The sequence below is a fragment of the Protobothrops mucrosquamatus genome, unplaced genomic scaffold (genome assembly GCF_001527695.2).
Source record: "Protobothrops mucrosquamatus isolate PMUCROS unplaced genomic scaffold, P.Mucros_1.0 scaffold233, whole genome shotgun sequence".
Classification (NCBI taxonomy): Eukaryota; Metazoa; Chordata; class Lepidosauria; order Squamata; family Viperidae; genus Protobothrops; species Protobothrops mucrosquamatus.
Window position 1 is genome coordinate 1,304,806 of NW_015386584.1, and position 19,282 is coordinate 1,324,087.

The 19,282-nt window shown below is 36.1% G+C and overlaps 1 protein-coding gene across 1 annotated transcript in view; it reads right to left on the reverse strand.

The window, feature by feature from the left end:
* The window catches only part of PTPRM (protein tyrosine phosphatase receptor type M), a gene marked incomplete at its 5' end in the record, with an annotated part of 332,499 nt that extends 313,427 nt beyond the window's left edge, over positions 1 to 19,072 (reverse strand). Inside the window, one exon of the mRNA XM_015814271.1 lies at positions 18,946 to 19,072. Within this exon, the coding sequence (XP_015669757.1) occupies positions 18,946 to 19,072 (127 nt within the window). The remainder of the gene's footprint in view (positions 1 to 18,945) is intronic.
* Between the last annotated feature and the right edge of the window lie 210 nt (positions 19,073 to 19,282).

Genomic DNA, 19,282 nt, shown 5'->3' on the forward strand with positions numbered 1-19,282 from the left:
CTCCCAGGGCTGTCTTTCCCCGTTTAAACAGCCTACGGAGCCGCAGCCGCAAGCTCCGTCAGGCTGGAGTGATTTTGAGTCCAACAGCCGTTGGCCTCCTGTTGGGGAAAAAGTGCAGCCCCGTTGCAGTCCCTGCAAGGCCCAATCCTATTCGAGTAATGAGCCTTAGACTAACGGCCGTTAGCCCCTTTGAAAAAAACTTACAGGGATCGTAGAGGGGAGATGAAGCCAAATTTAGTAATTAATTACCTTATTCTGTAAATTTTGACTGGGAAATGGGATGGAGACCCACCAATGACTGTACCTGCCTAGAGCCAAACTTGCAACGTCTGTCCTGGGCAAGATCAAGTCAAAGACTGGAGATCACGGTCCAGGACGGGCGTGGCAACTTTGGCTGACTTGATCTGATTGGGCAGGAATACAGTCTACTACCCAATGGTGGAGTCTCCATCTCAGTGCTGGAGAAGAAGGTGGCGGTTTCCTCCCAAAGGGGGCTCCTTTTCTCCACCCCTTCCCTGGGTTTGTGGGAATTTCTCGTCACCAACGCTGACAGGTGCTCCTTCGAGCCCGCCGCGAGCTTTCTCGCCCCCTTTGCTTCTCCCCCCGCTTTTGTGAGGATTGTGGCGCCCTTGGGAAGCCGATTGTGCTTTGAAGCTTAAGAGAGGAGGAGGAGTCCCTTCCTCCTTCCCTCCCTCTTTCCCTGCCGAGCCCCGGTGGGCTCGACATGAACGGGCGGGGGAGAATGGGCGGGGTGGCAAAGCAGACCGGCAGCCGTCGCCAGACCTCCCAGCTGACAAGCACAAGTTCGGGGGTCGCCAGCTGACGGGCGCCGGAGTTGGGTGCTGCGACGGCCTCCCCTTCACTGACCTGCGTGCACGAGAAGAAGTCAATCTTCTCATTGCTGCACAATGATTCCCTGGGGAGGGCAGGGCCTTGCTCTGCGCCTGCACTCTTCATGCGCCCCCTGCAGGGCACATTTGGTAGAGTTCGTGCAGACTGCCGCCAAGCAGCATATTTTCCACAAACAAGTGAGGTGAAGTGGAGGGGGGGAGGGAGGCGCCGCCGCGGGGGGGAGAGAAGGCGGTTGACAAGCCCTGCCTAAGACCATCGGAAATATGTGTTTTCCGATGGTCTTAGGCGACCCCTGTGAAAGGCTCGTGCGACCCCCAAAAGGGTCGTGACCCACAGGTTGAGAACCGCTGTTTTAAAGTATTCATAAATTTTGTAGATAAGCAATCCTGAGATTCAACCAATGAATTTTTAAGTTTTAATTGTTGCCCCTTTTCAATTGTAAGTCTTCGACTTACAACCACAATTGAGCCCAAAATTTCTATTGCTAAGCTAAACAGTTGTTAAGTACCTTTTGCCCTATTTTATGACCTTTCTTGCCACAGTTGTTAAATGAATCACTGCAGATGTTAAGTTAGTAAAACCATTGTTAAGTGAATCTAACTTCCCCATTGACATTGCTTGTCAGAAGGTGGCAAATGGTGATCATGTGATCCCTGGACGCTGCAACTATCATAAATATGAGTCAATTGCCAAGTGTCTGAATTTTGATCACGTGACCATGAGGATGCTGCAATGGTCTTAGGTGTGGGAAATGGTCTTAAGTCATTTTTTTCAGCACCATTGTAACTTTGAACGATCACTAAATGAACTGTTGTAAGTCAAGGATTACTTGTATTTAGATCCTTACCATAGCCAGACATTAAAAAAAATGAAATAATGACTATGCAACCCCACTTCCAATTTTTATTTCCTCTAGGGGTAAGGGTGCAGATTAATCCTGAGTCCCTGAGTCCCATGAGGAGAAGGGCGGGGTACAAATTAAATTAATAAATAAATTAATAATAAATAAAAATAAATAAATCCTTCTTTCAGATCTTTTTGTTTATGAAGAGTACACACACACAAAGACACACACACACACTAATATAACAGCAAGTTTCTATGAAGATAAAATTGTTTCCATCCGCAACAACTTTGATTCAACTGTTTCTGCAATAAAACATACAGATAAGCCTATTAAACAACATGAAGTTGGTAGAAAAATTTCAACATTGAAGATACAGGATATTGATAAGATCTATGAAATATAACCCACTGCATGCTTATTCAACTGTGCCTTCATGATTTACTAGATCTCACAAGGGAGACTATATAGAAGTGATAAATATTTCTGTGGGAAATGATGTATATCCATTCCTAAAAACATAATCTTGATATTAATATTGTTAGTTACTGAGCAGTTACTTGCAAGCTTCTTAGGCAGATTGTCAAAACACATGGTTGTTCTGTTATTTATTTACTTTCTATACTGCTACACTCCATATATCCTTCAAATCGTGCTGGTGGTGGCCTGAGAGGGTGGGGCATTTCTGGAAGGGATGAACAAAAAAAAAAAAGGATGTGTATGCAAAGAGTGTACAATCCCAAAAGGTTCAATAAAGGGTTGAAGGTTATCCAAGCTGCCCAGCTAAAGCAGCTAGCACATGGCAGCAGCAATATAGGAAGATGCTGGAGGTGGAAGTAGTTACAATGGCAAAGGGATCTTCATACTGTGCAAGAGAAGGCAACAGCAAACCATTCTTGTATTTTGTCAAGAAAATCACATGCATAGAAAATACAAAATGATTGACAATATAGCGACAGATAATGGACCCCTCGGGTTAGATGGTGCTCCACATGCTACTGAGGAAGAGCTGAGCATATTTCAGAATACTAATAGTGTTTATGATGTGGTTAGATTAAAGCCCTTGGGACATTTAGTTGCTCACATTGTCATTCAGGAAAAGAAAATCTGAAGCTGCAAAGATAGAATTATACTCTGAACATGGAACATAAGAATAATGAACATGGGAAAGTTCAACATAGTGAAAAAAGAAATGAATCAACTAAACATTTATGTCCTAGGCATCAGCAAACTGAGATGGAATTTAGTCAGAAGATCACATTGTTAATTACATAAGACATAAAAAACAAAGAAGGAATAATGATACTTTCATAGTTAGAAAATGTATAGTAAGAACAGAAGTGGGCTACTATGCAATCAATGACCAAATATCGATTAGACTTTGTGGAAAACCTTTTAATTGCAATTATCCAAGTTTGGATAAAGAGAAAACCAACTTATCAATTACTGACAATCCAACAGTTCCTTCATTTTTAAAACAGTCTTCGAACACCCAAAATGAGTTCAGTATATTTAAATATCACCAGATACATTGCATGGAAATAAAATTGATTATACTATTGGCTAAAGTTTTGGAGTTTAGTGAGGACATGGCCAGGAACTGACTGTGGCACAGATCATGAAATGCTCACGTACAAATTCCAAGTTAAACTAAAGTGACAGATCACAATCAATCAGTTCCCACAATTTTCATTGAATATTTGTTTGTTTGTTTGCTTGTTGGTTTATTTCATTTCAATAAATAAACCAATAAGCAAACAAACAAAAATATCCTAAAATACATCAAGAGGACTAAATGATTTTATACTGTATGGAGTACTCCTAGAGAAGGATAAAATTGATTTATTTCCAGTTGGATGTCAATCTCACAGAGGTCTGGGTCCATTTCAAAATTTGTAGGGGGTGTGGGCAGAAATTGAACCATTATGGTCTTCAGTAAAGCATTTGTTCATCAATCTCAATTCTCTTTACTCTTTTGCTCCAAGCTACTCAGTAGGGACAAAATGAATGAATCTATATCTCATGTTTCAATCACAATGTATATTATTGGTAGTCTTCAAATTATGATTGGTCACTTAGTAACCATTCAAAGTTATATCAGACCCCGCAAATGTTTCATATGACCTGATTTCAATGTTATAGTCATGCAGTGTCCTCCACAACCACTCAGCCACTCAGGGACTTGCAGGACTCAGTTTGTTCCTCAGCCAACTCCAGGACTCAGCAGTATCCAACTTACCCTTTCTGGGGTTTTTTTGCAGCTTCTAAGAGAAATGCCCAGCCAATAGGAGGCTCAGTTTTCCCATTTCATGATCCTATAGGGAGCTATATTTTTAAGGATGTTCCATTTTTAAGGAGGTGTCTATAAAGGTTCTCAGTCATCCAGGTATGGTTGTGCCAAAGGTGCTGTTTTTCAGGAGGCAACTGGACTTTCTTGTGTTTCTTTTGAAGGCGTTTCACTTCTCATCCAAGAAGCTTTTTCAGCTCTGACTAGATGGTGGGCAGTGGAAGAATTTATATTGCTTGCAGACAGATGTTTATTTGCTGTCTGCAAGCAATACAAATCTTTCCACTCCCCACCATATAGTCAGAGCTGAAGAAGCTTCTTGGATGTGAAGCGAAATTTCTTCAAAAGAAACACAACAAAGTACAGTTGCCTCCTGAAAAAAGCACCTTTGGGATTTTTAAAGAGGCTTCCAAAGGATCCCAATAATGTCTCCTGCTTGCAGAATAGCATGAGCAGCCTCTATAGAAAGCTGAGCTTATATATTGGCCAGGTACTTCTCTCTGAGATGACAGAAGAAGGGAAAGAAGGACCCAAGCTCTACCCATACACATGGAATTTGTGCTTGTTAATGAAAATTCCAATTAGTTCACAAGTAGGATGAGGGGGGTGCAACCTTCTTCCTATTCAGTAAATATGGTATCCTTAGACTAGTAAAAAAAAATCACTGTCTCTCATGCCCTGGTCATCTCCAGAATGGATTACTGTAAAGGCCTGCCTTGAAGAACATCTGAAAGTTTCATCTGGTGCAGAATATAACTGTGGACAGTTATATGTGCTTCTAAGATGGTACATGTTACACCTCTGTTCTGTGAGCTACGTTGGTTGCCAGTTTGCTTCCAGTTGCAATTCAAGATGCAGGTTTTGACCTTTAAAGCTCTACATGGCATGGGGCCAGGTTATTTGAGGAAATGTCTCTTTCCTAGTTATATCTATCCATCCCATCAGGTCCAGCAGAAGAGGTATGCTTTGGGTCCTTTCTATGAAGTTCGATTTAGCAGTACCCAGGAACAGCACCTTTTCTGCTGTAGCCCATCCTCTGGAACATCATTCCTTTGAAAAGCCTTAAAAGCATGATTCTTCCATCAACCCTGGGGGTCCCATGGCAAGCCTACAAAGTGGTTGAATGAAACTAAATGTTGGTTGAATGAGACTAAATGATGGTATCTTGTTCCTTTACATTTTATTCTTTTATGTTTTTACTTTTGTTGTTATTTATTTTGTTTTTTAATATTTTTAATAATGTGATATGGCTTTAATTATTATTTTGCTTATAAGCCTCAAGAGTAATTTTTTGTGTGAATGCCATTTTGTCTGCTTTGTTATATGAATACCTGCTCTGGTTCAGTACTTGACAGTATCATTCAGTATCATGATGGTATTAGTCAAAGCATCAATATCTACAAAGATACAAGAAAGATAAACATACTACCTATTTAGTGATAAATACAAAATATAACTAAAAGTTTCCTGGGTCTACCAGGAGACAGAAATAATAAAGCTGAATTGCAATAGTGATTTTTCCATTATTTATAAATAATTGCTTACACCAGATCAGTCCAAAGCTCTATACTGAAGTCGTCCCAAGTAACTTACAATACTACTGTTTCTTATAGCAGTTTTAATGTTTCAGAACATTTTAATGGAAGCACATGAATGTGTTATTACATTCACAACTATAGAAAAACTCTTTATGCCAACTTTACTGTGTTGATAGCTTCCATACAGTACTCAGCAATCATAAGCTTCTAATATCTATAATAGTCCATTAAATCAACAACATGATTTTATCACAATTTATATTAAATCTTAATTGTGTTGAATAAATTAATAAAGTACTCAGAACTATTTTTTAAAGAATTCAGCTTTCACCTATTGGACTTTACAATGCCTATGAATACAGCACTCTACTGACATTCTTTGCAGCATTGAGCTATAGCACAACATTAACAATACTGTAAATGAGGACTCTAAGCTAGTAGCCCCGATTGTATGTGAGATAGCATGGAATGAACTGAATATATCATCACGGCATTGATACCATTATACAGTGATTAATGTCTTCTATGCATGGTTAATGTGCAGCATTACTGAGAGCGGCAGGGTAATTGTTAGAAAGTAATAGTTGGTAGCAACATTTTGTTCAGGACTAGTCACATATCAGCTAGTCATTGGCATATCAGCTTTTCCTTCTATGATTGTGCTTTTCATATTTCTGCTTGGACAATAAAATCAGCAATGACTTTATTATTCTAAAATTTTCTATATAGCTACAAGATAAGCTACCTCTCTCAAAAACAATTCCTAATATTTGACCTTGAGGTGTAAATAATAAGCCTATCATGATTACACAACAGCATTCACAGCAATAATAAAGAAAGGGTGGTGCGTGTGTGTGTTTGTGTGTATGTGTGTGTGTGTGTGTATAGAAGTAAGAAAGAAAAGTACAAAAATATTCTGAGTTTGTTAGAAGCATTGTGAGAAAAACCACCATATCAACCAGGTGCTCCACTACCAAAACAACAACCCAACCTCCCACAAGAGAAGCTGTGTAAGGACTTTATTTAAATGAGCCCAAACACACTACAGCAACCCAGAACAGCAGAAAAAGGAAATGGAGCATTTATACAACACATTCCAACAACATAGGATGCCCACGCAACTTCATCTAAAAGTCCTTGACCACTCAACCCAATACAGCACAAACCGTAAAAATAATTACACTGCCATCCATCTCAGAAACCGTAAATAGACTGCTACAACCACATGGAATCAGCATAGCACACAAGCCAACAAAAGCCCTTCAGAACATCCTAAGCAAACCAAAAGACCAGTGACCCCAGAAGAAAAATCAGGAGTCATCTACAACATACAATGTAAGAACTGCAACAACCACTATGTAGGTCAAACAGGCAGAAGACTGGCAGAACACATCCATGAACACCAACCAGCAGTCAAAAGGCATGACAAAAATTCTTTTATTTTAAATAAATGTTTTATTAATTTCTCTAGTTTTACAATCATAAGTACTTAATAAACAATATGTTGTCCTGGGTCTATTAGTAATTCAGTAGTACATATTAACTTCTTCAATCTAGGCCCAATATTACACCATCCAATGCTTCCTCTCTTCTTCCAGTACTACACATTTTCCCACATTAGGCAAATCGAATTCTTATTGTTGTTAATACATACACACTTGAATATCAACATCTTTGTTACATTTTCCTAATAATATCAATAATGTCAGTTTAAAATATCTTTTCTAACCAAAATATATCTTAATTGCATTTGCACTTAATATCCATTCGATCAATTAATATCCTGTTTTTCCATCTTTTTTAAAAAAAATTTAATTTCCCATCAGTGTTCAAAATGTCTCTAGTGCTTATAATTTCTCATAAGTTATATTTCGATAACCAAAAGCTTCCTTTATTTCACTCTTAGCATTTTCATATTTCTTTTCTCATACCAAAATATAATATTCTAATTATAAATCCTATCTTTCTAGTTATAATAATACTTCTATTTCTAACAATTATCTATTCTCAGCCATGTTCAAACATCTGATTAACAGTATAATATCCCATCTAATGGGTCAAAACCTCTATTTTCTTCAGTCTTACTCTAGCTTTCTTGCTTTGCCAACTAACTTTCCAAGTCAATGCATTTGAATCATCAAGTAATTCTTCCTCTATTTTTGTGTATATTGTTTGGAATAAGAAAGACAAGTTGATTAAAGTATTTTTGGAAGGACGCTCAGCCCATTGATATTCATTAAACAGCCTCCCTCCTTCTCTAATTTCCCACAATTCTCCTAACAGCTCTATCTTCCATTCAATCAGCTCTTCTCTAGTGTGTTGAGATCTTGACAGGTAAGATATCCTTTCCATTTCCGATATTATCGCTACATCTTCTAATTCTTTGTTTGTCTGAGTCTGTCTGTTAGTTCCTTTCTTTAGGTCCTCCATTTTTGGATCTGCTTCCTCTGATTTTCATTCTATTTTCTGGGTTGCTAGTTCCTTCTTTGTAGTCATTTTCTGAGTTTGTAAATTTAGATTAGAAAATTGTTCTTTTATCTCCTTTGTGTTATTTTTAGTCTCATCATGAGCTAAGGCAATTGTTGCTTATATTGATTTTAATATAGAAATAATTTCTTTCTGAAATTCATTAACATTTTCTTGTTGGTATGTCAAGCTGGGGGCTTTGGGGACAGATGTTAGGGATAGTTTTTTTGCCATTTGAAGCTAAGTATGGAACATGCATTTTGTTTTTGTATGTAGTCTTTATAGTCCAATCTATTTAGGGATTTAAAAAGTTTCAGTCAATTGCCATTTGAACTCCTAATTATCCTGCCGGCCTATCAGTCCCTCCTTAAGTCTCCCCTCGGCAAATATAAGTAAAGTTTGAATTTTTCAAATTTTTCTGTCCAATGAAAAACACATCCTTTCTGTCCAGAGAGAGAAGAGCAATTAAAAATTGTTCATCAATCAAAAGTTTATAGTCAGTGGTGGGATTCAGCCAGTTCACACTACTTCGGCAGAAGTGGTAGCTAATTTTTTGTTGCCCAGGCCCAGATTGGACTTCCAGAAGCGGCATCCACACAGAGAACCGGTTGTTCACATATTTGAATACTACCACTGTTTATAGTCCAAAGTATTCCATCATCTCAATCAATAATGTATGTTTCTTCTATAGGGAAATAGCTCCATGACACAACTCTAAAAGTCAGTTAGTATTTATATTCATAGTCCAGGCAGACCAGTTTCAAAATAGTTTATTGTCTCTACCATACAGATAAGCAGCCAAAGAGGGGTGTTTTTTTTCCCCTTTTCCCAGCTGCAGTCTTCAAAAGTGAAAGTTTCTGAAAACAACAAGAGTCTTATCTAAGTCTTGGCTTCCAGCCAAGTTTCCTTTAGGCATAATAAATTGTAGTGCTGTAGTTCACCACTAGATGTCATTGACACCATCTTCCAGCTTTTCACATCCAAACTTATATTACAAGCTTTTTAAGTATCTTTAAAAAAAATTAAAAGCACTTTTAGTTCCCAAATTTCAAAATTATATATGTGTATTGCTTCCAAATTAATCTTGTAATTTTCTCTATTTTCCCCCAAGCAATTAATTTGCCACTTTTCTGCTCCTGAGGAAATGGAGTGGAAATTCCCCTTCCCTCTCTCATCGGGGAGGGTTCTTTGCTTTGGGCGTTTTTTTCCCAGGAAAAAATCTTAAAGTCATAAAGAGAAGATAGGGTCTCACCCAGTTCTCTGAACATTGCTGGTTGCTTGAAAGTTGCTGGTTAATGCTTATTTTCTTCGGTTGTCAGCAGCTTCTGACTGGCCACATGAATGTAGCCAGTCTTTCCCCCACCGGTTTGGAGGGCTTCCTCAGATCAAACGGAAGGTCCACTGCCCTCCCACGATTAACGAGGGTCCCCTCCTTCTCCATCGCTTCTTCAGGGTGACTTTTAATCCTTTTTAGGGTCCCCAGTGGGGCAAAACTGAATGCAGAAGACAGAGCCCCATCTTCCTGCACCCGTCATGCTGTGACGTCAAACAGGAAGTCCAAAAATTCTTTAATTTCACAACATATAGACAGATTTAATCATAGTTTTCATTGGGAAAATGTGACAATCCTAGACCAGGCCAAATCCAAAAATGCAGAGCAATTTCTAGAAGTCTGTCACTCTTGACAAATCAGCCATCAATAGATACATAGACATTAACAACATCTATAGACTATGCAAAAGAGCCAATCGAGAAGCCCCAAAGAGAAAGACTCCAGCACCTCTCCATCAGTAATCAGTACTCAGATCAGCACAGATTAACTGCAAGGTCAACTTCAGACCAACAATCAAGTAAACAATACCCCAATCAAGAAACTGCCAAAGAGCCATTAGTAAACAGCCCAACCAAAGAATCCCTAATACCCCTCCCCCCCTGACAGACATCAAATATAAACTGACAGCACTACTTATTAGCACTGATTATGTTACCTAGTTAGGGTAATGAAACGTTTGCAAGAAAACAAGCAAGCTCAGAGAGCACCAAGGACCCCTCATTTCAACCCTAAGCCACAAATATTCTCCTTCATTGGCACTGTGAGACTGTAGTGCTTTTCCAATGTTATGATTTCCCAGTTTCACATTCAGAAGCACTTAAAAAGGAAACAGTTGTTGCATAGGTGTAGAATCCAAGAATTAAAATCTGGTAACAAATTTAAGCATTAAGATTTTTTTTCCTGATTGATATAAGTATGGCTTATAGCACTAAAAAAGCACCTACACAGAATAGCTCACAGTTATAGGGAGCTATAAGTCCTCTCTGACTAGCCAACATTTTAAAATTCTCCTATTTCTGTTTGTAAAATAGGTCACTAGATAATAGGGACAGTGAAATTTGTTGATTTAAATCAATTTTATCTTGCTTCTTCATTACTTTGGGACTTTTAAAGTGTCTGCACAAAATTCAGATGTATTTCATCAACATTCTTCCTAATCTGTATTGTTTTACATAAAATTGCACTATGGCAAAATGTTTTTCTTCAACATTTTCTTCAATATTTCCTGAACTATTATGAAATTTTATTAAACGTAGTTTTACAAATTTCAAACATCTTTGGGTGAACATGACTGGTTTGAATATGAGATTCAAAAGGACATTTTGTGTAGATCTGCATTAGAATCTATACAATACACATTTTTATTACTCTACTTATTACTATTTAGTAATTTGATCTGGCCACATGGACGATCTTGAAAACACAACAAAGGAGTCCCTTCTTTACAAAGGGCCCTGTTCTGCTGTAAATTAACTAACCTTTTTAAACAAGAGAAAAATACCATATACAGTTTAGAAGTAAATGAAACATTTATTCATCTCCTCTTATTTTTTTTCCAAAGAAGAATGAACAAAATTTTGTTCTATCTGACATTTCTCCTGGTATCGCTCTTCTCTGAACCTCCCTAATCTATTCTTCCCACTTTCTCTAGCAAAATTCTTTTTAATCATTTTGCCCCCTGTGGATTCAAGGTTGTGTCTGCACTTAAGTCTGTTTTATCCTAACTAATCAATTACCAACCAAGTTTCTGAGAGTGAATTATTTAATTGGTTTAAGACTTCTGCTTGGCTTTTATCATAATTTCTATATAATATTGGTTTTCCCCAAGTGCACAACTCAGTCCAACCATAATCCAGCAAAACCTGTTTATTGTTCAACGTTTAAATAAACTATTAAAAGTGAAATACTATAAATTTGGTCTGATAAGTGGACAAGTTCTTCTTCATAAATTTATTAGAATCACTCACTTTCATGAAAATTATATTTTTTTCACAAACTGATCATCATAAATATCATCATATATTTCCTATGGGAGTAAATACAATTAGACTCTTTCCTTCTGAATGCTTCACTATATAAAGTTGGTCCTACATGAAGCATATTCTTAATATTTTTATGCAAATTATGTGGAATGAATTACTTTTGTCCATGTGAACTGTCAGACGTTTGTAGGTTATCAAAGTTAGAAACTCATTGAAAAATTGCAGTAGACCATATTAGAATCCATTGCAGTATCTAAAACACCTTTAAGCTTCTATTTTCTACAATATTATTAAATGTCTTTCAGAAGCAAAAGGCAACTTAACAATATATTCTGATCTCCAGGGATATTTAATTAACTTTTGGTTTGCTTTACCTACATACAGAAGCATCCTGCCTTCTTAATTTTCAGGCATAGTGTTGAAGAAAACAAGACCTTAAGGGCCATTAGAATAATGATATTATGACCAGTCATGACCTTTCTTAATGGATTGGAGCATTATCTACCTTCTTTGACAATAGTGTGATATGTCATGTGTCTGACTAATGAAACACTTCAAAGAACTTTCAGGCATTGTTTAACCTAAAAATAAAAAGCCTTTATTAGTGTAAAGGAGTGTCAGCACGGCATGGAGAATGCCAAGATCTGAATTTCCCTTCCTTCGCACATAACATTCCAGGCATTTCCCCTCCCCTATTTTGGGGTCACGATTCACATCTTCCAATTAGCCTGGAGGGCAAAGATTCACTTCCGGTCCCTTCCGCGCTTTTCTCTCCTCTCTCATTCTCATCTGAATTAATCCTAAAAGTACCAGACAGTTCTGCATATTTTGTCAAAGCAAGAATATTCAATATTAGCAGCGTTGACATGATATTTGGTACTCAGAGAAAATGCATTATTTGATCTTCCGGTAACAGAAATTTCTAATTTATTATATCTTCATAAAAGAGAATATAATCAAAATATTGTAAATTATAATCAGAAAACACAGCTACATTCTGAAATAGAAGTTTCTATATTTTACATCTAAGACTTTTGATTCAAGTTGTATTAAAAAATACAATATTGAGAGTAAATAAATTGAACAGTCCATTGAGAGTAAATGAATTGAAAAGTCCAAGAAGCTTTCAAAATACCACCACCACCAATAGAATCTATATTTTAAAATGAGTAAGTTTGAGGAATAAGAAGCTAAAAAAAAGAAAGCTACTGATCAGTCTTTTTTTTTTACTTTTAATGACATTTGAATAATGCTGATATCTCAGCCCACATTCTGATCATTAATAACTGCAGTCAAATTAGGAACAGAGCACATCTTCTTCGGAGAATAAGTAATTGCTCCTATTATTTTTACATCCTCATTATTTTTATAAAATGACTATGTTTTCCTGTAACTTGCACCTCCCACTCTAGGAAGGAAAAATATGGTTTCAATGCTTTATAAAGTCACAGTTGATAACATAACAACTATGAATAAATAATTACAATAGAAATAGAAAAAGTTAAAACACATAGAAAAATAATATGAAAACTTGGGCATAGTTTAGAAGAACACTGTATATCCAGTGCTGCAACCAGTCACTGCAATTTCACTAATTATGAAGGAAGCCAACTGCCAATATGTTTATCTTCAAGATCACAAACAAGTCTATTTATGTTCATCTCATTATTTAATATTTTTACCTTAATCAAATTTTAATCCTGGTTTATTGGTTTAATTTTCTATTACCTGATTACCCACATTTGCAGCATGTAACAATGATTATGTCAACTCATACTTGGCACATTAGTAAGACTTAAACAAGTAATACTACTATCAAAAAGAACAAGGAGATGACTGCTAATGGATTCTCTGAACTGATTTCTAAAGGAGCAAACCATGAATGCTTTAATATGAAAAGTGTTATCTGTTGAATACCCCACAGATTTAGTAAGGAGTGAAAGTACAACCACAACTGCCCACTTCTACAACTTCATAAAGGCCAATACTATTCTGCTCAAAATGTCATATGCCTAAGCAACTACAGTATGAGACAAGCAATGATGGAGATTTATAATCAGTGGACATCAAATTGCTGATTACTCTAAGATTATTCTCTTATTCAGGTTTATAATCCAAACTGCACAATAGATGGCACCATAAAATTGTACAAATACAATCATCTAAATAAGAGTCTCAAATGTACTTGTTATAATTATTATACATTTAATAAATAAATATATTTTGTTATACACCATCCAGAGTCATTTTCTCATGAGATGGGTGGCTCTATAAATAGTTAGACAAATAAATAAATGTGTCTGTATGTATGTAGCTAATCTTACTGAAAGCAGTGGTGGGATTCAGCCGGTTCGCACCACTTCGGTAGAACCGGTAGCTAATTTTTTGTTGCCCAGGTCCAGAATGGACTTCCGGAAGCGGCATACACACAGAGAACCGGATGTTCACATATTTGAATCCCACCACCGGCTGAAAGTATTTGAAAATGGTAAGCTTGTGCCCTAGTACAAACAAACAATTGATAGTGACAATGAGTAGCAAATGTGGAAGATGATATAAGACTTGTAATGCAAACCATTATTTCTTTCATAGAAAAGAGAATGCAAAAGACAATCCACGAAATTTCAAAACTAAAAGAAAATGCCAGAAATCCCAGAAATAAGGGATAGATGCGATATTGCCATCCTTATTTGACACTGTAAAATGTACTAAGTAAAATCTATGCTGCCATTGAGAGATGTTCCTCTAACATTTTTTTAGAGGAGCTGGGGATAGCAGGGTAGATAGGAGAAGCTTCACTGGGATATGGTAACAGGTTGCAACCAAAATAATTGCCTGTTGCAAGGGACTGCCCAAAAGATAAAAAAAAAAGAACAAGTGGCAGCCAAGTCAAAAATGGAGCCAATGCAGTATCTAAGACATCCAAGAAAGACATTGCTCAATGAAATTTGCCTCTGGCCAGAATGCAACTACCACTGACATAAGCAACAAAGCCTAAAATGGAAAGTAGATGGAAAACCTAGGGGGGGAAAAGGATATATGATAGGAGTAAGAATTATTATCTTATGATGTACAGTGGGTCACAAATGCTTAGAAACTAGCTCTGCCAGCCTGCTGCCCATGCATCAGTAGCTGCAAACAGATGACTGATGAGCCAGGTATAATGGCTCAGCATTGATCTCACCTGGTTCACAACATTCCAGAAAATTTAACTATTGGTTCTCAGAGCCATAGAACAACACGGTGATAAAGGGTATCAGTTAGCTCTAAATATCACTGTATGTCATAATGCCTAATGAGAAAAATTGTGTAAGACAGGGGTTCCCAGCCGGGGGTGCGAGACGATATTCCAGGGTGTGCGAAAACTTGGGTTTAGTAATTTCTAAATTATAGTGTATATATATAATTCATTGCCATTATTTTGAACTTTTGTAAGGATTGCGAGAATATATCAGAAGCATTCTAGGGGTGCGGGTTATAGAAAGGTGGGTCATCAATTTGGAGTCCCTTTGCACCCACAAGAGATTCAGCCCTCCTTGAATTCCGTTGATTCTTATCTATTGCCCGTTTGCCTTACCATTGTATTAGTTCAGATTCCTGTAGAGAGCTAGCATGGAATAAACTTGTACTCATTTGAACAATCTTGGTTCCTGGTTTCTTGCACCTGACAATCACAATGTATAGTAAAATATTCTACCAAAATTAAACTAAATTAAATGAATAAAAGGTCTGATTACTACAACATTTAGAAGTGGGAATAAAGTTATTTTTTCACTTCTGCAATATGCCTAATTGAATGTGAAACATAAATAGTCATTAATTCACTCACTAAGGCATATCGCATTGTATAAAATTGGAATGTCATTACAAATTCTTTTCATTTTGCTTTTTTTTTAAAAAAAAGGAACTACTGAGTTCAGTTAATATATTTATAGAAAGCAGTTGGGTAGTGCTAAAAGTAGAAATAGACCTAAATATAATGCTAAAATATTCTGTTTATTACTACTGAGTTCCAATCTGCAATAACATTCAGGGTATGTAGATCAGTTTGTGTATAGATGAATACACACACAAATGTAAAATGATGTAAACTATTATGACAATAAAAATACTGAAGGAGATTTTTGAAGAATGAAATCAGAAAACAGAAGCCATAATATCCACAATGCCAGTAATGATGCTTCCCGACTATGGCTAAACTATGCCCAACACGTGTTATTGAAGAAATGTCAGATATAGAACAAATTTTATTTGACAAGATAAAGATGGTATTGAAATTAGATTTACAATGGACAGGGCAAGAAAATAATTGTAATAATTGAAACTGGCTGAAGTTTTAAAATCTAAAAGGAAAATACAAAGGACAAACCAGAAGAATGACCTGGATAATTTTTTTCTATTGAATTTACAAAAAAGTCTAGTTAAAAGCTTTGAAGAACTTTCTGCAATAGGACGAAGAAGAAAGAAAGAAAAATCAAATTCTATAATATTTCAATGCATTAAGGATTAAGATTGTTTGAGGTAAAAGAAAGGGACATAAAGTTAGTTTATTTATCAAAGTAAAACAAAGTAAATTGTTTTTTCAGGCTGTACCCTTTATGGAATTTCTCCTGATACCAGGACTGAAAGGATAATGTTTAATAAGTAAGAGATGGGATGTGGGATAAAGAGAAAAAATTAGAGGATGAAAAATTACTAAATTTGTTTATACATGTGATTAAGATTCAAAGTCACTTATTTATATTTTTTCTTTATTATACTCTTACCTTTCTCTTTATTTTTCCTTTTGTCTTTTACTTTCTATTTTTCTTTAAGTTTAATTTGTAATAAATGTCACTATTATAATCAAAATTAGTCATAAAATTATACATATAAAGATAAAATAATTGAGATGAATTCTCTGAAAATTGCAGGAAAACTAAGCTAGATGTCTAGTTAGATGTCTAGTCTTCTTGAACACCTCTAGAAGAGGACCTCCCACAAAATCTACTCTACTGCCATACCCATCTTACATCAAGTACAATAGTACCTTGTTAGTTGTCGCTATTTCATTCCGGGAGGAAATGATGAGTACTGAACAAACCATATGATTTACCATGTGACCCTTTATTTCAGTCAGAAGGAGTAGCAAGTAACAAGACAGCTGATGCCAGCAAGTTCACCTTGTGCGTCAAGTACTGGGAGAAAGATGAGTACCGGGACATGATTTTTGCTTCAAAACATGTTCATTACTGAATTCAACACCTTAGCCTTGGGAAGAAATTAGTTGTGAGGAGTCAACATGATCTATGCACAAGGAGAAACTGTCCAGAGTCATGTAGTTAATCTCCACAATCTCTCCTTCTTCCAGAGAGATTTTGCCATCCAGCCACAATTTTCCTCACAACTAGCCAGCAGGACATCAGCTTATCATTGTACTCATAGGAGGTCTGCATTGGAGCCAGTGTTGACTCCTAGCAACCATCTTCTTCCCAAGGTTGAGGATGTGACTGGCGCAAAGTGACATAGGCTATTACTTGCCAATTTGTTACTCACCAACTCCCTTTCTTGTATTCTAGTGTAATACTTCCTGAGCAGGTTGATTAGTCATCATCCAGAAATGTATTTTCTCCCCTTAGTGAAATGACTTCCATGTTTTCAAACAGCATCCCCTCCCTCAAGCTTGAATCACTGTTCAAAAATCCAAATCTCTATCCCTTGTACCAATGTTGCAACCAGCAACTTGTTTTAAAATTTATTTCTCTTGAAGGACTTTAGCCTTCTATTGGAAGCATTACTAAAAAATCATCTCAGGACCCTCCTCCTTAAAGCCCTGAAATCACTTGGAGACCATGGCTTGTAGTATCATTGGTGCTTATATGGAGAAGGAGAAAAAGTCTTAATCAGCCAGTCTTCAATCTTTTTATTATATCTTGGATTTGAGAACTTGGGGCACAGTGTACATGCCAAAATGAGATGTGGCTGAAGACAAATAAAAAATAACTTAAGAATTATTTTGGATACATTGGAATATTATGAAATGCATCCAGGGGAAAAATGGCACTAATTTTCCTAGATGCACAGAAAGCTTTCGATAATTTTAATTGGCAATTTATGAGACAATGATTACATTATATGGACTTTGGAGAAAGGTTTATAAATATAATCAAAACATTATATCTTAGACAAACAGCTAAAGTAATTGTAAATGGAGACTTCAGAGAGAATGTTAATATAAAAAAGGGTACAAGACAAGGGTGTCCATTATCTCCATTACTATTTATATTAATTTTGAAAGTATTGAATAGAAATATTAGACAAAACCCAGAAATTAAGGGAATGGACATAAAAGATGAACAATACAAACTACAAGCATTTGCAGATGATTTGGTATTCATATTTGGAGACAAGCCCTAAATTACTGAAAAAGATAGAAGAATTTGGAGAAATAGCGGGACTGAAAATAAATAGAGAAAAGACCAAGGTTATAGTTAAGAACCTCACAGATAAAATAGATCTCCAAAATCAGATAGGGATGACAAGTGGGAGCTTGTCTGTGCTTCTCAGGAGGGAGCTATCTTTCTTTCATTTTCTTCTGATCCATCACTGGTAATGGATCACCTCTACATAGATCAGAAAACACACTTCATCTATGGAGGGTCTTTGTAGAAACTTCTTCGGAGGCTAGAGTTAGTTGTCAGGATCTAGGGAAAAGCCTGGGTTGTGCTAGTTTGCTTCTGACAGTGATGTGTTGACAGCTGCTTTATTCTCAACTTTGGTGAAGTTGTAAAATGCCTTCCCTTCCTGAAGTGGTATCCACACTACTGAGGGTGTCTTCATCTTGACAAATGAGGGATATCCATGATACTCTAGCTTCCAATTCACCAGCAAATGCTGAACAGAATAGGAAATCCAGACAAACAACCACAACAACAACCACAACAAAATTTTTGGTTTCAGAATTTCCACAAACTGACACTTTATACAGATAAAATCCACTTTTACTTCTGGAGGAAGGCATAAATTATCTTTTTGAGGTAATTATCAGAATCCATTTATGGCAATGATGCTCTTATACATAATTGGGGTGAAGTAGATTTTTGAAGCTATCAAGTTTCTGTGTTGAGATAGTGTAATGCAAAATTCAAATATCATGGTGACTTCTGGTCTCTTCCAGAACCACTAAGATTTATGTCACAAGTGGTTATACTAAATTGTGAATATTCACAAATATTCCCACAGAATTGTAGATATTGTCTAGCAGAATAAGTTCTGAACTTTTAATTAATCTATAAATATCTATAAGAAGTAGAGTGCTTTATTTTCAAATTACAACACCATATAAAGTAGGATTTTTTTTTTTACTGGTCTTGGTGGTTTCTGATTATACTTATTTCTGTAGAGTACAATATTATTTTGATATGACATTACATCTAGAAGACCTGTAACCTGGATGAGATTACATAAACAATTAACTATAATGCTAATGGAAGAAAGCAAACAGTTTCTCATTTGGATACATTTTAAATTCCAGATATACAGATATTCCAGATTTTTAGTATTCCTAAACAACAATATAACTAAAGGAAGAAAATGTATTTATGATATTCCTATATAAAATATGATAAAGACAGATTAAAAATATTATTTACAATAAAAACTACCTGTGGGCATCCATGGATCTGTTGTGGGCTTTGTGAATGTGTTCACTTGATCCCAATTAAAATCATCTTTATCAGACTGACTATATCCACATGATGTAAACGGTTCATCAAATGAACAGCCACCTGAAAAAAAAAAGGGAGAAAAAGGAAATTTTAAAAATGAAGTGGACTTTGTGTGTTTTTAAAATCTTATTTAAAGCCCTATATACAAACCCATATTCCTTTGCATATTTTCTCCAAAGAACCCACATAAATTGGTTTCTAGGATACTGAGACTGCAGTATTATTGAAGTTGAACTTTAATTATAAATACATTGCAAAATTATTTAAGTATAAA